Source organism: Rana temporaria, chromosome 2, assembly GCF_905171775.1.
Source record: "Rana temporaria chromosome 2, aRanTem1.1, whole genome shotgun sequence".
NCBI classification, from domain to species: Eukaryota; Metazoa; Chordata; class Amphibia; order Anura; family Ranidae; genus Rana; species Rana temporaria.
The window spans coordinates 393,250,673-393,271,327 of NC_053490.1; the positions used below are offsets into that span (position 1 = coordinate 393,250,673).

The following is a 20,655-nucleotide window of genomic DNA, read 5'->3' on the forward strand; positions in this document are numbered from 1 at the left end:
GTTTTCCACCACATATAGCATTTTTCTTTTAGGCCAAAAAGTTCAAATGTGGTCTCATCTGACCAGAGCACCTTTTCCCACGTGTTTGCTGTGTCCCCCATATGGCTTCTCGCAAACTGCAATTGGGACTTCTTATGGCTTTTTTTCCCAACAATGGTTTTCTTCTTGCCACACTTCCACTAAGGCCAGATTTGTGAAGTGCACAACTAATAGCGTTTCTGTGGACAGATTCTCCCACCCGAGCTGTGGATCTCTCTCTGCAGCTCCTCCAGAGTTACCATGGGCCTCTTGGCTGCTTCTCTGAATAATGCTCTCCTAGCCTGTCAGTTTAGGTGGACGGCTATGTCTTGGTAGGTTTGCAGTTGTCCCATACTCTTTCCATTTTCAAATGATGGATTGAACAGTGCTCCGTAGGATGTTCAAAGGTTGTGATTTTCTTTTTTAAAACCTGACTCTGCTTTAAAAATTCTCCACAACTTTATCCCTGATGTGTCTGGTGTGTTCCTCGGCCTTCATGATGTGGTTTGTTCACCAAGGTTCTCCAACAAACCTCTTTTGTCATGTTACAACCAAAAAAAACCTCTGAGGGCTTCAAAGAACAGCTGTATTTATACGGAGAATAAATGACACACAGGTGGATTCTATTTACTAATTAGGTGGCTTCTGAAGACAATTGGTTCCACTAGATTTTAGTTAGGGGTATCCGATGAAAGGGGGCTAAATACAAATGCACACCATACTTTTCAGATATTTATTTGTTGGTCTATCACATAAAACCCAATAAAATACATTTACGTTTTTGGTTGTAACATGACAAAAGGTGGAAAATTTCAAGGGGTATGAATACTTTTTCAAGGCACTGTACACTTTGAATGGAACTGGCTGTTTACTTATGTCACTCAAAGTTTGTCCATTAACTTCTGGGAAACCCACACTAAATCAACAAGTTGGCACGGATGCAGGTCACAGTCAGAGAAATGTGAGTGCACATAACAGGACATTAAGATTATAAAATAAAAAAATTGAATGTCTGCTAATTTCTGTATTCACTTTCAGCTATTTTCTAGCTAATACCATTATAAATATTAAATAAGGAGAAAAACAAAATCATACAACAGATTTGTTTAAATGCAGAAATTTAATCAAATAAGCATATTATACATTACAGAAATGTTGCATATTTGAATGTTTGGGGAAAAAAAAAAGAAGTTTAACGGTCATTAAAAATTGAGCTTTCACAGGATCTGGATATGGATGGTTGAAGTTACATTGTAAAATGCCGCGTGTAATCATATTCTATTGTAGGAATGACAGCCTGTACAAATTTTAGAAAAATAAGCAGGTACCTGAGGATAGATGGTTAAGGAAATGGTAGGTATAAACTCTATGCACAGTCATTGCTATCCCTTAGTCAATGCCTTTTTTCCCCCAGATTCTCCATTTAGTATTTAATACAAAAAAAATAAAGCATATTAGGTCCTTTCAAGAACATACTGCACATAAAAACTCACTGTAACGCATCAAAAATGCATCTGTGATCATATGCATTGAACATGAATTTTTACATGCGTTGTGTAATGTTTTTATCCATGTTGGAATCCGTTTTCATGGCATTTGTTGTGAAGCAACATGTCCCTGTAAGGGGGCAAATTACTAGCAACAATTTATTTTTTAATCTTTACTCTAAAGAGGCATTCCACCCGTGATTTTTTTTTTTTTAAAGTCAGCAGCTACTAACACTGTAGCTGCCTACTTTTAATAAGGACACTTACCTGTCCTAGTCGCCCGTGATGTCAGTCCCCCGACAGGCGATCGCTCGGTCCTTGCGCCTCCATCCTTACTAAGGGAAACAGGCAGTGAAGCCTTACGGCTTCACTGCCTGTTTCCTACTGCGCATGCGTGGCGCTTTGTGAATGGGCGGCTGCCTCCTGGGATACACACAGTTCCCAGAAGGCAGCGCGGCTCAGTCTCCAAAAGACACCGCGACAGAGGAAGAGGCAGAAGTTCCACCACGGTGGAGGAAGAGGCAGAAGAGCTACTTCTGCATAGCAACTGCCCTTTCAGGTGAGTATAAAAAAAAATGTTTTTTCTTTTAAAAAAAAAAAATTTATTTTAAGATTTTTTTTTTTGGAACTCCACTTTAAGTTGTGTTGCTTCTACATGCATTCATGTGCATTGCGTGAAAATGCAGACAGGTTGTATTTTATAGCATTGCACAAGTACACAACAATGTGGTGTGAATGAGGCACAGAAAAAACACAAGTCGCTGCACATGGGGTGAACAAGCCCTATAAGAGATCAAATTATAGGGACTCTAATAATGTCTTGGAAAAATTAAATAAACATATAGAATTCCCCTTAAGGCTGAACTCCAGGCAAATGACCCACAATACACATGAAATGCATATTAGGGGGGGCCATTTTCTCTGTCAAAGCATTTACATTTCTGTCCATCCAGTGTGTACATAGCTCTATGTGTACATAGCTCTGTCACAAAGCCCTGCCAGCCTGGTGACCTTATTTCTCAGTTGCTGTTAAACAACACAGTGAGCTCTCTCCTTGCTCTCAGCCTGTAAATAGATAGTAAAGAAGCATCAACAAGGTAATTTCTTTGCTCTATCCCTTTGTCTTCATGTTCCACGTCGACACATGTGAACTGGTAGAATTCTATTGAGGCACTCTTTAGAACAATTGCACTCTTTATTGGTCAGATAGTGCTGTAAGGAGACGGTCTCAATGGATGCAAAATCCTGTGTCGAACGTTTGTCTTGTATATTTGTTACAGTATTGAAGGGGTTAAAGAGTAACTCCACTTTTGTTGAAAAACAAAAAACAATACTCTTTGGATAATCAATGTACATTTCAGGGATTTTTACCAACTTTGCAGCGGATTCCAACATTTGTGTGTGAAGAAATAGCCCTCTTTTTCGAACCAGGATGATTGCAGTCCAATTTTAAATATGAGTGACTGGTTTGTTACAATCAGCTGGTGCGTTTTTATGTTTGAATGAGGAAATCTGCAGTGTCTGTATCCCTTTAGAAGTAATAAACTCTTGGGAGGTATCTTACCAATACTTAAAGTGGAATTGAAGTTCTGCTGTAAGAAACAGCAAGCAGGCAGGCTTTTTAGTGTCGAAGATACATGCACTGTCTCTTCTGCAATATAGTGCCCCCTACCTGCCCGCTTGCTGTCTTCCCTGGCGCTGTAAAGTGAGACACACATATAGAAACATGAACTTAAAGAAGAACAAAGGATACATATGAACTCCCAGCTCTCCTCCGCCGTCTGCGACTGTCTCAATTATCTTCTTCATTACCTCCGCATGCCTAAAAGTAAAAAAAGGAAAGGAAACAGTAGTGTATTTATGGAAATGGCATTAAAATTAGGATTATCCTGTATGTGTGTATATACATGTAACATAATAGAAACACTTTTGAATAGATAAAATGTTATTTGAACTGTGGCATACAACCAAGGTTGTTAGGCCATTCTGAAATAGTCCAGCATTGAAGTAAAGTGTACATGTAGGAAGATAAATGTGTTCTGTCCCTATCGATAAAAGATATTAAGCCAACCTTATCTTCTGATGGTATGCACCACCCAGTGCATGCAGACTTCACTAAAATCATCACATTTGCCTTTTCTGTGCACTAGAAGTCCCAAGCAGCAGTACTACATGAAATTCACCTATATTCAACAGTGCAACAAGGGCAATTCCCTACTCACCGCATTGCAGGATGTGGTGTCTTCTGAAAACCCAAGATCTGCTTGTAAAGATTTGAGTCTCCCATGGCACAGCAAAGACATTCTGAAGTTAGCAGCTACAATCTGCTAGTACCTTTAAAGGTAGGGGTGCCCAACCAGTTGCCCCGGGGGCCACATGTGGACTGGCGGAGCCCTCTGATGTGGCCCGTGACCTCCTTCTCTGGGATGACTGGTTGGCAAGCCGATCCATCATCCCAGAGCATCAGTCTTGTGAATGAAGCCAGCAGAAGAGAAAGCAAGCGGCCGTGGAGCAGAGCCGCATAAGACAATGCTTGCTATATAGCAATGGCTCCTGTCACAGGCAGAGTGATACCAAATATGGGCATATCTGTTCTGCAGTGGTTACTAGGCTGCTTTCAAACTGATCCGCAGAGCACCGCCTACCTCCAATCCACTTGCCTAAAAATAAAAATCCTGGGTGGATCGGATCGAAGGGCCTATAGAGCAGAGTGGGCTGTGTCCATGTCTGCTCTCCATATACAGTGGACACAGACCTGTCATCCGCTCGCTCCACTCATTGTGGCCCGTGACCAGTTACAAGTTTCTTAAGTGGCCCTCGCTCTTCAAAAGGTTGGGCATCCCTGCTTTAAGGCAACTGTAAAGACATGTTTTTGTTTTTTAAAAGGAGAAAAAAAAAAAAAGTTACACTTACCCACTCTGTGCAATGTTATTGCACACAGCGGCCCCTTACCTCCTCTTCTGAAGTCTCCAGACAGTTCCGCTCCTTCTCTGCTGCATGTGGCCCCCATAGCAAGCTGCTTGCTATATCAGCAAACATGTGGGTGCACTCCCGAGCCATGCTCAGACATACACAGCACAGCTTGGCCCCGCCCCCTGCTAACAGGATCTGACTGGCAGCAGGAGCCAATGACTCACACTGCTTTAAATATGTCTTGTAAGACCAGTGCTGTTGCAGGTGGGCACAGCGCTGGATCGAGAGAAAGCTCAGATACATTTTGTGGTGGGAGGGGGGGGGGGGGGAGAGAGAGTAACAGGAAGTGGGCCATGTTTTACCTTGAAACAGGTAAAGCATCAAGGTAAAAAAAAAATTGATGACTTTAGAATAACTTTAAAACTGAAGGCTGAGGCAATTAGTAGGATTCTAATCACATTAGGTTACTACATAGTTACTACAATATGCTGGGTTAAAATTATGTGTAAAGCCATATTTTAGTTTTGGCTTTAGGGACAAGGAATGGCTAAGTCCCCAGTTAAGTATTCATTTTTTTCTGCGGTCTGTATCCCATTCAGATTTTCCTCCACTCCAATTAAAGGTAAAAACAGGAAGCGAGAAGTTCTCTCCTAAGGGAAATCTTATTTTAGACAGTTGCCCCCAAAACAAGATTTGGTCTTTATTCCCGTTTCAGTTGCAACCCAAAAACTTTAGATTTTCCCTAAATTTCAACCGTAGAAACGATGGTCTCCAGGACAAAAAGAGGCACTGAATCTCTCCAGCGTGGACCAGACAGTAATATAAATCTGCCAGTGGTTCTAACCCCTTGCCAATCTAGAGAGGCATTTGATGAACTAAGAGGGTTTAAAAGACTACTAAAAGCATATTTATAAGGCAGCGAATGTGTCTCTGCAAACATTAACTGCAGGTGATTCAATCACTAACGGATAACAAATGCATCAGGAAGATACACCTGCAGTGAATGTCACATTCACTGCATTATAAATATACTTTGTTCACCTACAACCAATATCCACTAGAGGCTGAAACACAACAAGAAATAAATACCTGCATGGGTGTACAGAACACATTGGTGGAGGTGGGAGGTTAGGGTGGTTCTCAATGGTCACAGTTTTCTTCACATGGTCTTGGCTAATATCTTCATACATGTGTTCTACGGTCAATGGTTTACGTTGCTTAAAAAAGAAAAATGCAACAACATTTGGTTAGTAAAATTGCAAATTGTTATTTAAAGAAACTCAGAAATCTAACCTCAACAAGAAAAAGCTTTTGCACATACATACATACATACATACATAAATATATATATCCTTCTATTCCCACAAATAATAATGAATATGTAAGAGAATGTTAGAGGGGAAAAAAAAAAGAATTAAAAATGAATAAGACAATCATGCAAGGCCCAAGAGTTGAAATTGGAGCATTAGTTATAAGCCAAGCCTATGATAGCCTACGATAGCAAAGTCTGACAACAACTAAGTCTTATGCCCTGTACACACGACCGGGTTTTGCAACAGGAAAACTGCGAGAAGAGCTTTTGGCTGGGAATCCCGGCCGTGTGTATGCTCCCTCGCAGTTTTTCCAACGGGAAAACTGCCAAACATGCCGGTCAAAAAAGAGAACCAGCTCTCTTTTTTCCCCCGTCAGGATTCCCAACTGACTTTTTCCCGTCGGAAATCCAGAGGGTGTGTACAGGGCATTATACTTGAAGTCCAAACATGAAGTCCATATGGCTATGTATGAAGAACACAGTACTCAGATGTGCAATATACCCCTCATAAAACTTTTAAATAAAATCCTATAAAGCTTCCAGAGATTGAAGGATTAAACATAATACAATGTTGTCATCATCTAGGATCCTACCATTTTCAGACTGCACCCTTTGATCATTCAGTGGATGAGAGTACTTGAAATTGCTCCATTTATCCAGCTACCACCTTCTGGTGATGTTCGGCTGCAGTCAAGTGCACTTCAAGAATTGAATCTGCTGAACTGAGGACCTTGCTTAAATAACCAAGATTGAATCAGTAGAATACTTCACCAACTGAAAGATCCAAGGGTTCTATACCAAGAGCAACACAATTGTGGATTACTACAATGTGTACGCTGTTAACTCCTTCCCGATGAGCACACACGTTAGCGGCCTCATGGAAGGGGGTCTTTATCCGTGGGGAAGCATATATGTGCTTCTGTGTTTGTGCTGGGAGTGCACTGCCCAGCGCCCTTCCAGCACAGGGTTCAAGGTCTCACCGAGAGCTCTGGGTCTCCTACCAACGTTTGAAAACTGGGAGACCTGGTTCCCAATCACCTAATAACTTTGACAGTCCCTGATTGGCTACCACAATGATCAGTGACTACCATATTTGCCGGTGTATAAGGGGACTGGGTGTATAAGACGACCACCTAATTTTTTACTTTTTTTTTTACGATTTTTTTGCCTGTACTCACTGTATAAGACGACCCCCCTTCAGAGGCTTCATATTTCTTCCTTCTGGAGCCATATTCTTCTTCTTGCTGGAGCTGGAGCCAATCACGGCGAGCAATGTATTCTATTAATGAATACAAAGCCTGCTTGGATTGGCAGAGGCTGTAACATCAGGCCACGCCTGTCTGACTCTCAAAGCCAATCCAAGCAGGCTACCGTATGTAGCCTGCTCGGATTGGCAGAGGTTGTTACTCCAATCCGAGCAGGCTCTGTATTCATTTGAATGCATCGCTCACCAGGATTGGCTAAGCGGTATATACTGTATGTAGCCAAAGCTACATACAGTATTACTGCACATCCAGCAGGCATCCGAGCAGCTGACCCAGCGTATAAGACGACCCCTGCTTTTTTTAAGTGTAAAAGGTAGTCTTATACGCCAGCAAATACAGTATATAGCTCATCCCTGAGGTTTTTTCCCCGCCTCCTCTTAAAAGGGAGAAAAATAAATATTGTAAAAATAAAAATAAAATAAAAAGATAAAATAGCTACATCAGCATTTGATCTAGGTCAGTGTCAGGCAAAACACGCACTATTGTATCTGGGCCCTACTATGGGTACAAACAATAACACACATACACTGCAGATCTAATTTTGAGAGCAACCTACAATTATAAAAAAAGTCAAGGTCACTGCTTAGTCCTTTTTTGAAATGATCTAAACAGGAGTAAAAGAGCAGTTCTGAAAAGCATTATTTCATGAGTTGCATATATTAAAATAAAAGAATAAAAAAAACAACACTTCAATGAGATCTTAAAAAGAACATTGGTCAAAATTAGAGAACACTTTCAGATACCTCCCAATTATTGGTGTTAATCTGGCACCTTGTGCCAATTTCTTTAATTATCTGACAACCCCCATTTAACTGGCAGCCTTTCACTGACTTTGCAAGATGGTGAGCCATTCTAATGTGATTGAAACCCTCCAACAGCAGGTTGTCAAGATAAAGGGCAAAGGGATAACCCTTTCAGCCATAGCAAGAGAAGTTTGACGTTCCAAATCTGTGATTTCTAGAATATTGCATCTTTACAACTCATTCAAGAACCCCAAGAAGGCTGGATAAGCGGGGAAAAAAAAACAAAACAAAAAAAAAACGGATGGCTGCACTCTCACAAACTATGCAAATTGAATTTAAGAAGGAAGATCAATAAAAGCATAGCACAATGGCATACAGACAGAGGAGGAAAAGGTGTACTCTACGGATTTGCTTACTAGGATTGCAACATTGCTGGTGTCTTGTCAAAATGGTTCCCCCCCATCGGATAGGTTCTAACCTCTACTGCGCAGGCGTAGTTGGAGGCTATGGAAATCTCCGACACCGAAGGAGCTGTTTGTCAGCTGTAAACGGAGCATGCGCAATGAACACTGCGCTCGCTCCCGACCCAATGCTTGGCGCTGGTTATACACGCCCCCTCAGCTCACTCTATACATCAAGGGCCAGTGGTTATACACGCCCCCAGTTATTTGATAAAGCCATGGCCCCAAAAAACACTGCTTAACCACTTAAGCCCCGGACCTTTAGGCAGCTAAATGCCCAGGCCAGGTTTTGCGATTCGGCACTGCATCGCTTTAACAGACAATTGCGCGGTCGTGCGACGTGGCTCCCAAACAAAATTGACGTCCTTTTTCCTCCACAAATAGAGCTTTCTTTTGGTGGTATTTGATTACCTCTGCGGTTTTAATTTTTTGCGCTATAAACAAAAATAGAGCGACAATTTTGAAAAAAAATGCAATATTTTTTACTTTTTGCTATAATAAATATCCCACCAAAAACATATATACATTTTTTTTCCCCTCAGTTTAGGCCGATACGTATTCTAAGCGTTTATCGATTAGTTTGCGCAAAATTTATAGCGTTTACAAAATAGGGGATAGTTTAATTGCATTTTTACTATTTTTTTTTACTACTAATGGTGGCGATCAGCGATTTTTTTCGTGACTGCGACATTATGGCGGACACTTCGGACAATTTTGACACATTTTTGGGACCATTGTAATTTTCACAGCAAACCATGCATTTAAATTGCATTGTTTATTGTGAAAATGACAGTTACAGTTTGGGAGTTAACCACAGGGGGCGCTGAAGGAGTTATGCTTCACCTAGTGTGTGTTTACAACTGTAGGGGGGTGTGGCTGTAGGACTGACGTCATCGATTGCGTCTCCCTATAAAAGAGATGACACGATCGATGCAGCCACCACAGTAAAGCACGGGGTAGACGTGTTTACATACAGCTCTCCCCGTTCTTCAGCTCCGGGGAGCGATCGCGAGGGGGCGGCTAGAAAGGAATAGCCGCGCCCTCATCCCGGATCGCTCCCCGACGATTTCCGACCGCCACATGTACCGGGGGGGGGGGGGGGGGGTGTCCCAATCAGACGTGACCCGCGGAAAGGCAGGGACGCCCATCTGCCTGTACGTGCCATTCTGTGGACGTACATATACATGCGGCGGTCGTTAAGCGGTTAATATGACATCCGCCCCTTTGACAAAAGCACTGGCCATTGAGCGGAGGGGCCGTGTATAACCACTGCCCCTTGCTGTATAGAGCGAGCGTGTAGAACCACCCCCAAGAATCGGGTTGGGAGCGAGCGCAGTGTTCATTGCGCATGCTCCATTTACAGCGGACAAACTGCTGTTCGGCCTCAGAGATTTACGTAACCTCTGACTGCGCATGTGCAGTCGAGGTCGGAAACCTATCCGATAGTGGAACCATATTGTCAGAACACCGCCTCACCTGGAGCAGTGGGACTGGCTTCCCCCAAGAAGGCTGGTCGTCCATGAAAGACAAACGCAAGAGAGGACAGGATAATGCGGAGAATCTCAATGGGCAATTGGTTCAACACTGCAGCTGCGATTGTTCAGCACTGAAATGGCAAGCAGAGTAAAGGATCTGTCTCATCATACAGTGTCTCGCCATTTAAGAGAATTTGGACTGAAAGCCCACTCTGCAGTGACCAAACTGCTCATTAGCAGAAAGAATCAAAAGGCTAGCCTAATCTTTGCTGAGGAGCATGTTGTGTGGACAGAGGAGAACTGGTCCAAAATTCACTTAATGATGAAAGCAGGTTTAAATTTATTTGGGTTGGATGGGATTATGTTCATTGTCAAAATGGGGAAAGACTAACCCCAAACTGTGTAAAGAAGTCAGTGAAAGGTGGAAGGGAAGTGTCATGGTTTGATGTTTGTTTGTTGAAGCAGAAGCTGGGCCTCTTAAACAACTACATGGCAGAGTGAATGTAAATGTTTATCAGAACTTTCTTCGACAACATGCGATTCCTTCCCCGCGTTCATTACCCAATCAGCCAGCAATTTTGGTGCACGACAATGCCCCCCATCACACAGCAAAATGGGTAAAGCAGTTCCTTAAAGTTGAAAACGTTGACATGATAAAATGGCCAGCCCAGTCCTGATCCAAACCCAATACAAAACATCTGGAAAGTAACATAACATTTTTTTTTGTTGAATAGAATTTTGAAAAACACTGTTAGCATGGTATAGCCACAATAAAAATTCCATCAAAAAGTGAGTACATCCCTGACATTTTTGTAAATATTTTATTGTATCTTTTCATGAGACAGCACTAAAGAAATTAGACTTTGCTACAATGTAAAGTAGTGGGTGTACAGCTTGTATAACAGTGTACATTTGCTGTCCCCTAACAAAATAACTCAACACACAGCCATTAATGTCTAAACCGCTGACAACAAAAGCAAGTACACCCCTAAGTGAAAATATCCAAATTGGGCCCAAAGTGTCAATATATTGTGTGGCCACAATTAATTTCCAGCAGTGCCTTAACCCTCTAGGGCATGGAGTTCACCAGAGCTTCACAGGTTGCCACTGGAGTCCTCTTCCACTCCTCTATGACGACGTCACAGAGCTGGTGGATATTAGAGACCTTGCGCTCCTCAACCTTCCGTTTGAGAATGTCCCACAGATGCTCCATGTGGTTTATGTCTGGAGACATGCTTGGCCAGTACAACACATTTACCCTCAGCTTCTTTAGCAAGGCAGTGGTCTTCTTGGAGGTGTGTTTGGGGTTGTTTTGTTGGAAAACTGCCCTGCGGCCCAGTCTCCGAAGGGAGGGGATCATGCGCTGCTTCCCTATGTCACAGTACATGTTGGCATTCATGGTTCCCTCAATGAACCGTAGCTCCCCAGTGCCGGAAACACCCATGCAGCCCCAGACCATGACACTCCCAACCACCATGCTTGACTGTAGGCAAGACACACTTGTCTTTGTACTCCTAACCTGGTTGCTGCGACACACGCTTGACCCCATCTGAACCAAATCATTTTATTGTGGTCTCATCAGACCACAGGACATGGTTCCAGTAATCCATATCCTTAGTCTGCTTGTCTTCAGCAAACTGTTTGCAGGCTTTCTTGTGCATCATCTTAAGAAGAGGCTTCTTTCTGGGACAACAGCCACGCAGACCAATTTAATGCAGTGTTCGGCATATGGTCTGAGCACTGACAGGCTGACCCCCCCACCCCTTCAACATCTGTAGCAATGCTGGCAGAACTCATACGTCTATCCCCCCCCCCCCAAAAAAAACCTGCATATGACGCTGAGCATGTGGTCTTGGCCATCGCGCTGCAGCTCAGTTTCAGGGTCTTGGCAATCTTCTTATAGCCTAGGCCATCTTTATGTAGAGCAACATTTTTTTTTCAGATCTTCTGAGTTCTTTGCCATAAAGGTGTCATGTTGAACTTCCAGTGACCAGTATGAGAGAAATAACACCAAATTTAACACACCTGTCCCCCATTCACAGCGGAGACCTTAAAACACTAATGAGTCACATGACACCAACATGACATGTACTCACTTTTGTTGCCAGCGGTTTAGACATTAATGACTGTGTGTTGAGTTATTTTGAGGAGACAGCAAATTTACACTGTTATACCAGCTGTACACTCACTACTTTACATTGTAGCAAAGTGTCATTTCTTCAGTGATGGCATATGAAAAGGTATAATAAAATATTTACAAAAATGCAAAGGGATGTACTCACTTTTGTGAGATACTGTGTCTGTGTATATATTATATACATATATATATACACACACACACACACACACACATATAATTATATATCTATATATATCTATCTATCTATCTATCTATCTATCTATCTATCTATATATACACACACACACACACACACACATATATATATATATATATATTATACACACATACATACATACACATTTTATTGTGACAGTACAGTTCCCTGTCCTGGTAATGGTTGCCCAGGATTCTCAAATAGGCAGGTTGAGGGGCTCCAAGGTTATTTAATGTGGAGGAATCTGATCGGTTTCCTCCAAAGTTTGTAAAATCCACTTGGGGACCTGGAGCCCGGAGATTCCATAGCGATATGGGTGGGATGGAATCTCTAATCCTGGGACCGGGATTTGGAAACAGCCGGGGAGTCTGGCTGGTTGATTGAGCAGGTGGGTCCTGGGCTCATAGCGGAGTCAGGAATAGGGTTCTGGGCTCCACCCTCCCAAGGAGTCCAGGCAAGCAAGGGAGAAGCATACATGTCTGCATGGTGTAGTCAGAGGGCCCAAGGCTATGGGCTGAGCAGCACGAAAGCTGTTGTATGGCCAAGAGGGCTGAAGTGTAAAGCCTAGGCGGCAGCATTTCTCAAGCGAGCCAGGTGGCTCGGCATTTTCCTTTGATTATTATTTTACTACTGTAGCAACCTGAAACCCCCTGCGTGGAAATTCTGGATGGACATTTTTTTTTCTTTAATAAAAGTTGGCCAACAAGCCCTTAAAGAGCACAACTGGCATGGACCCTGCTCACTGGTATGCTTTTTAAATTTTAAGAAAACGCGAATCTCTACTGCTGTTTTTCGTTTCACAAGTATTGTGGTCTATTGCAATTTAGTTACCAATCTGACCTTGAGCAAACTTTTATTATGCAACATATGTAGTAATAAGAAACACAGACACACATATCTTACTGAGGGGTTAAAAGGAATCCACATTTCTACAATAAAGTAACATTTTACCATACAGGAATAAATATTTGAATTAATGTGAACCTGGCCTAAAACTTGGGGAGCTGCATGCAGAAGTTTTTTTTAATATTACCTTATACCTGCATCAAGGTAAAAAAAATGTTCTACCTTTACAACACTTTCAATTATCTAAATTAGAAATGGCTCCCTTTCATAATTTAAGTGTACCCCCCCACCCCAAACATTTCAGTCTAATGAGCTTTATCCCGATTAGTGGATATGGTGTGGACCTAGCATCCAAGAGGGCTCCACAGGGACCAGTTAAAGTCTATTACAGGTGCTCGCATAGACCTCAGTGTGTGCATTGTGGCTAGGTTACTTCAGAAATGTTTAAAGAGGAGTTCCACCTAAAAATGGACCTCTGCTTAACCCACTCCTCACCCCCTTACATGCCACATTTGGCATGTCATTTTTTTGGGGGGGGAGTGGGGGCTTCAGGAGAAGGGGACTTCCTGTCCCACTTCCTCCTTCCGCCGAGGGGCTGGAAAGGCGATTAGCTTAATCGCCTTTTCACAGCCCCTCCCTGTAGGCGAGCGCCTGTCCAATCGGACGGCGCCGCGCCGCTCGCGCATGCGCAGTGGGTGCCCGGCCGTGAAGCCGAAAGCTGTCACTGCCGGGTGCCCACACTAAGAATGAAGACGCCGGCCGGCGAGGGGGGGCGAGGAGTGGAGCCCCGGCCGGCGCGTCGCTGGAGCCGGTAAGTGTCAGTTTATTAAAAGCCAGCAGCTACACTTTTTGTAGCTGCTGACTTTTAATAAACTTAAAAAAAGGTGGAAAACCCCTTTAAGACTGGTTCAGGTTCACTTTAAAATACCTTCATATCCAGCTCCTCAATGCTCTGCAACTGCATATATTATACACACACCATATAGCAGAGAATTAGACATGTGCACTGTCCCTAATTAAATCAAGGTATGTTTTTTATGACCTCCTAAATCCCTGTAAAATATCTAGTGAACTGAAATCATTCTTCCTTTCTTAGCAATAGAAGAATCTGTTACCAGGTTATTCATCGATTAATGCAGAAAATCTGGTATTGAAGTGACTAGCTTAAAGACCAAGTTCACCCTTCGGAAAAAAACAACAACTCCAGCTCCCGCAAACTCTCAGGATAACCATACCTCGAATATGCGAAGGCCGTTACTTGAGAGTAGGATAACCAATGCACTACACGGAACCTCACCGCCACCCACATACTTCATTGAGAACTACAAACCGTCAGCTACAATGGATGACAGTACTTATCAGGAAAATATAAATGAATGACACAGTCGTGTGGGCGGATCCCCTAACAGCTGCGCTTTTTTCAAATTGTGACAGTGGGTGTCGGGGAGAAGGTGCAGATCCTGGAACATGTTACACCCTAAAAAAGCATGGAACATGCAACATGTTCCAAAGGTGAACTTATCCTTTAAAGCGGGAGTTCACCCGAAATTTTTTTTTTAACATTAGATTGATGCTCATTTTGTCAAGGGGAATCGGGTATTTTTTTTAAAAACAAAGCAGTACTTACCGTTTTAGAGAGCGATCTTCTCCGCCGCTTCCGGGTATGGTCTTTGGGACTGGGCGTTCCTATTTGATTGACAGTCTTCCGACGGTCGCATACATCGCGTCACGAGTAGCCAAAAGTCGGTGCGGCTCTATACGGCGCCTGCGCACCGCCGTTCGGCTACTTTCGGAAAATCGTGACGCGATAGATGCGACCGTCGGAAGCCTGTCAATCAAATAGGAACGCCCAGTCTTGCAGCCCATACCCTGAAGCGGCGGAGAAGATCGCTCTCTAAAACGATAAGTACTGCTTCGTTTTTAAAAAAAACTACCCGATTCCACTTGACAAAACAAGCCTCAAAACTAATGTTAAAAATTAACATTTCCGGGTGAACCTCCACTTGTAGTTCAGAAAGAAACTATTGTAAAAGATTTGAGGAAGGATCCTAACATGTTCCAAAGTTTCCATGTTCATCAAGTTCGTGAATAAGGTCTCATTCACAGGGGGCATTTTTACCCACACTGGGATGCACAGGTGTTCAGGGGCCGCTCATCTGCATGGATATTTCATTAGGAGTAGCGACTGTTTGTGCAGCGGCTATATCCCAATTTACAGCAATGCGAAAGCCTGCCCAGTGATGTACAGAACACCTGTGCATCCCCCATACGGGTAAACATGTCCCTCACATGAGGTTCAGATTCATATGCCGAGTCCTAACACCAAGGTCAGTTTACATTCCTCCGTCATCCGCAGCTTTCCTGTCCTCCTCTGTGCTCTCGTCCCCCTCCCTCCCTGCCTGTCGGATCCTGGTACAGTGCCCGCCCCCGCAACTCCTGTTGCTCGCATAACACTCAAAATCTTACACATTCCTCATTCTTTCATAATGACAGCTGCTCCTGTCTGTTTTTTATTTAAAAAAAATGCCTTATTTACCGAATATCAGAGCGTCTCCCAGCCGGCTCTCCCTCCTCCTTTTGTCCTGGCTGACTTCAGTGGGGGAATCTCGGCCACGCCCCGCTGCATCTGTCAGGCGGGCAGAGGTGAGAGCTGGCGGGTCATGCGATTGTGGAAAAACACTGAAATACGTAAATAAGGCTTTTTTTTTTTATAAAGCACAGAGACAGGAGCAGTCGTCATTAGGGAAGGGGGAGGTTTGTGTAAAGTTGGCAAAGTGGGTTAACTACCACTTTAAGAAACATATTATAGCATTCATATGTACCAATAGTTCATTAAATGCTAACATTTGACTTGTAATTGTAATACTATAAGGATGTTTGAAAAGAATACAAAAAAAGCTGAAATCTTCTGCCCTTGTTGATTTAACTTTGGATAGTAAAAAAAAAAAAAAAAATTCTGCCACCTTATACGGTCCACTTTCTGTTTCTTGTCTGGTAAAAGGCCTAGGCTTATGACATCATGCACAGTTCTCTCTTTCTCTCTCACTCTTGTGAGTTTGCCAGAAAGGGGGGTGAGTCATAAGAGGGCCAATGAGAGCTGCAGAGCTGGAGCTGTGCCTGTGTGTGTGTGTGTGTGTATATCCAGGAAGTGATCAGGCAGCAGCTTCAGCTGCCCACAGTTAAAACGATTGCAGCCAGACTTAATGGAGGGAGATTTCAGTGCATATGTGGCAAGTACAGAATCACAGTATATATAAAATATGCAAAGTGGTTGGAGGGAAGCTTCAGAATGGCAAAAAAAAAAATGTATTACAAAATTTTGTGAGCAGACTGCAGTTCCTCTTTAAGTTCTGCATAACCATTTCATGAACTGTTGCTGAAAAAGTTCTGTGTACAGAGTATACTACTCAGGTTACAAAACAAACCCCTATTTTTCGTCAAAAATTACAGGTACACGCCGAGATTACCACAGAGAAATAATAAAAAAAAAAAAAAATAATTCATGCAGTTTTATTACAACGTACTTTTTTAAACCATTTGGATCATGAAAGACCCTAAAAGCAAGGGGCCAGATCCACGTAGCGTGGCGCATTGTTCAATCCGGCGTAGCGTATATCTGATACACTACGCCGACGTAACTTACAGTGTATTTTCCTTATCCTGAAAGAATTTGCGCCGTAAGTTATGGCGGTGTAGTGCAACTTCGTCGGCGTAAGGGCGCGCAATTCAAATGGATGTGATGGGGGCGTGTTTTATGTCAATACGTCTTGACCCGACGTAAATGACGTTTTTTTTTTAACGGCGCATGCGCCGTCCGTGGGGGTATCCCAGTGCGTATGCTCGAAATTAACCCGCAACAAGCCAATGCTTACGACGTGAACGTCATTCTAAGCAAAGCCCTATTCGCGAACGACGTACGTAAACGACGTAAAATCTTCAAAATTTGACGCGCGAACGACGTCCATACTTAACATTGAGTACGCCTCATATAGCAGGGGTAACTTTACGCCGAAAAAAGCCTTACGGAGACGTAAAAAAATGCGCCGGACGGACGTACGTTTGTGGATTCGTGCATCTACCTAATTTGCATACTCAACGCGGAATTCGACGGAAGCGCCACCTAGCGGCCAGCGTAAATATGCACCTTAGATCCGATAGCGTACTAAGACGTACGCCAGTCAGATCTAGCCCAGCTTCAGGCGTATCTTGTTTTGTGGATACAAAACAAAGATACGCCGGAGCAAAATAGAAGTTACGCGGCGTATCAATAGATAAGCCAGCGTAACTTCTTTGAGGATCTGGCCCAATGTGTTTTATGGAAAAACCTGCTTCCTCAGGACAGAACGGTAATGTAACAAAGCGCTGATAAATAGTAACTTAAATCGACAAAATGGCACGACTGGGCACAAGGGGCGTACATGTACGTACCCTTTAAGATCCCAGGCGAGCGCTCGCGACCCGGTCCTCTTCTCCATGACCGTCCCCGCGGGAACAGCGGACCCGATCGCCGCTGGTGTCCCGCGACTGGGTCACAGAGAGAGGTAAGTGTAAACAAACCTCTCCCCATGCTTCCTAGTGAGCCTGTCACTGATCGTCTGTTCCCTGTCATAGGGAACGATGATCAGTGACGTCACACGTCCAGCCACACACCCCCACAGTAAGAATCACACATTAGGGCACACTTAACCCCTACAGAGCCCCCTCCTGGTTAACCCCTTCACTGCCAGTGTCATTTTTACAGTAACCAGTGCATTTTTATAGTACTGTTCGCTGGAAAAATTACAATGGTCCCAAAATGGTGTCAAAAGTGTCCGTCATAATGTCGCTGTCACGATAAAAAACTATCCCCTATTTGGTAGACGCTATAAATCTTGTGCAAACCAGTCAATAAACGCTTATTGCGATTTTTTACCAAAAATATGTAGAAAAATACGTATCGGCCTAAACTGAGGAAAAAAAATGATTTTTTTCTATATTTTTGGGGGATATTTATTATAGCAAAAAGTTAAAAATATTGAATTTTTTTCAAAATTGTCACTCTATTTTTGTTTATAGCGCAAAAAATAAAAACTGCAGAGGTGATCAAATACCACCAAAGGAAAGCTCCATTTGTGAAAAAAAAAAAAAAAAAAAGGATGCCAATTTTGTTTGGGAGTCACGTCGCATGATCGCGCAATTGTCAGTTAAAACGACGCAGTGCCGAATCGCAAAGAGTGGCCTGGTCTTTAAGCTGCATAATGGTCCGGGGCTTAAGTGGTTAATACAACTTGGCACAACAGAAGCACTGGCATCTCCCGGGCAGACATAGGGGCAAGAGGAAACCACCAGCAGGACACAGCGAATGAGAAACAGACCACAGCTATGGCAATCATTCAAGGATTAGAGGGCCTAGTGGTTGTTAGGCTGGCCATACTTTATTATATTTCATTTAGATTTACCAAAATATAATATGACATCAAACCTAAACACTTTTAATGTGAGTGAAATCAGACAGGTCCCTTGCACTACATAGTTGGAGGTAAATGTATAGGAAATTGAAGAAGAAAATTGTATAATGTATGACAACTAAAGTATGTAGATGTTAACAACCCCCCAAGAATCCTTAAAGCCATCACAAATCAGTGGTGTGTGTATGTGTATATATATATATATATATATATATATATATATATATAGATAGATAGATAGATAGATAGATAGATAGATAGATAGATAGATAGATAGATAGATAGATAGATAGATATAGAAGAACATGGTTTCAGGATGTGTGTGTTATGGTCTGATGAAACCAAGGTTGAACTTTTTGGCCATAATTCCAAAAGATATGTTTGATGCAAAAACAACAATGGACATCACCAAAAGAACACCATACCCAAAGTGAAGCATGGTGGTGGCAGCACCATGCTTTGGGGCTGTTTTACTTCAGCTGGAACAGGGGCCTTAGTCAAGGTAGAGGGAAATATGAACAGTTCCAAATACCAGTCAATATTGGCACAAAACCTTCAGGCTTCTGCTAGAAAGTTGAACATGAAGGGGAACATCATCTTTCAGCATGACAACGACTCAAAGCATTCATCCAAATCAACAAAGGAATGGCTTCACCAGAAGATGATTAACCACTCCAATACCCAGGCCCGTCGCAACAGGACAGGCAAACCAAGCATTTGCTTGGGGCCCCGAGCTGGCCTGGGGCCCCCAAGCAGGGCCCTTGCCTAGGGTGACCACGTGTTTTGGACTGCCCGAGATTATCCCGCAATTAATTTTCCTGTGTCCCAGGCACCTTGTTGTCCCGGAATGAAATTAGGACAGACACATCCACTGGTTGCTAGGGCCGCGGCCGATTCGTGTCTAGCAACGAGTGACGTCACATGTCAGAACGCAGAGTCTGTCACAAAGAGGGTGCTGCCTTTACCCAGTGCAGCCCTGCACTAGCCTCCGAGAACCACCTGACCCACCTCCTCTCCTTCTCCATCTGCGCGGCAGCAGAGAGAGCAGCAGCGAGTGTGTAACCGTCATCCTTCTGCAGTGCTGGCTGGCTAGTGGCTTAGATCCAGATCCAGTGCTCACTGCTCAGCTGCTTGGCCAGTGCCCGTCCCGACTCCGTAGTCCAGCTACATTGCCCGACTTCTCCTCACTTCCGCGGCCCGGGCCGACTCGCAGACCCACCCAACTGCCTGCAGCATGCTGGACCAGACCAGGGAGGGAACGAACATCATAGACCGGCGCTTGATCAACCGCTCACCGACACACAAGACAAGACTCCAGCAGCCAGCTAGAAGGTGAGCAAATTAATTTGGAGCAGCCAGGTCAGAATGAATGGCAGTTTGTAAATGTGGTCACCCTACTCTTGCCACGCCTCCTATAAATTCTGCAGCCTCTCTCGTTACTTCCCCAGTTCCCCTTCCCTGTAGCATGGCCGAGCTCCTCATCCTTCCTCCTGTCAGTCTGGCCTGAGTGCTCTCTTCCTTTCAGTCTGGCCGGGAACAGGAAACTGAATCTCCTGCCACGCGGTAAGGTAGAGGGGGGGGGGCCTCCATGTCCATTTTGCTTGGGGCCCCCTAATTCCTTCAAATGGCCCTCCCAATAGCAGGCACAATCTCCCCTTTCTGCCAAGGACAATTTTTAGCCTTCAGCGCTGTCGCACTTTCAATGACAATTGCATGGTCATGCAACACTGCACTCAAACTAAATTTTTTATAATTTACTTCCCACAAATAGCGATTTCTTTTGGTGGTATACGATCACCTCTGCGGTTTTAAAATTTTCCGCTATAAACGAAAAAAGACAGACAGACTATGGAGGAAGAATGGAGAGGCACACACACTGAAAGATGTGAAGTTTCCACAGTCTGTGTTGATTTGGGGAGCCATGTCATCTGCTGGTGTTGGTCCTCTGTGCTTCATTAAGTCCAGGGTCAACACAGCCGTTTGCCAGGAGATTTTGGAGCACTTCATGCTTCCTTCCACAAATGAGCTCTATAGGGATGCTGACTTCATTTTCCAGCAGGACTTGGCACCTGCCCACACTGCCAAAAGCACCAAAACCTGGTTAAGTGACCGTGGGATTACTGTGCTTGATTTGCCAGCAAACTCGCCTGACCTGAACCCCATAGAGAATCTGTAGGGCATTTTAAAGAGAAAGATGAGAGACATGAGACCCAACAATGCAGAAGAGCTGAAGGCCGCTATTGAAGTATCCTGGTCTTCCATAACACCTCAGCAGTGCCACAGGGTGATAGCTTCCATGCCACGCCGCATTGAGGCAGTAAAAGGGGCCCAAACCAAGTACTGAGTACATAT

General features: G+C 43.6%; 1 protein-coding gene across 2 annotated transcripts in view; it reads right to left on the reverse strand.

The window, feature by feature from the left end:
• Window positions 1–1,119: 1,119 nt before the first annotated feature.
• Window positions 1,120–20,655, reverse strand: part of ATG3 (autophagy related 3) — a 105,121-nt gene continuing 85,585 nt past the window's right edge. For both annotated transcript variants that reach the window (XM_040338053.1, XM_040338052.1), the window contains exons 11-13: window positions 5,508–5,635; window positions 3,259–3,327; window positions 1,120–1,346 (exon numbers count right to left, since the gene is read on the reverse strand). In XM_040338053.1, coding sequence (XP_040193987.1) covers window positions 1,265–1,346; window positions 3,259–3,327; window positions 5,508–5,635 — 279 coding nt within the window. In that variant the 3' untranslated portion in view covers window positions 1,120–1,264. The remainder of the gene's footprint in view (window positions 1,347–3,258; window positions 3,328–5,507; window positions 5,636–20,655) is intronic.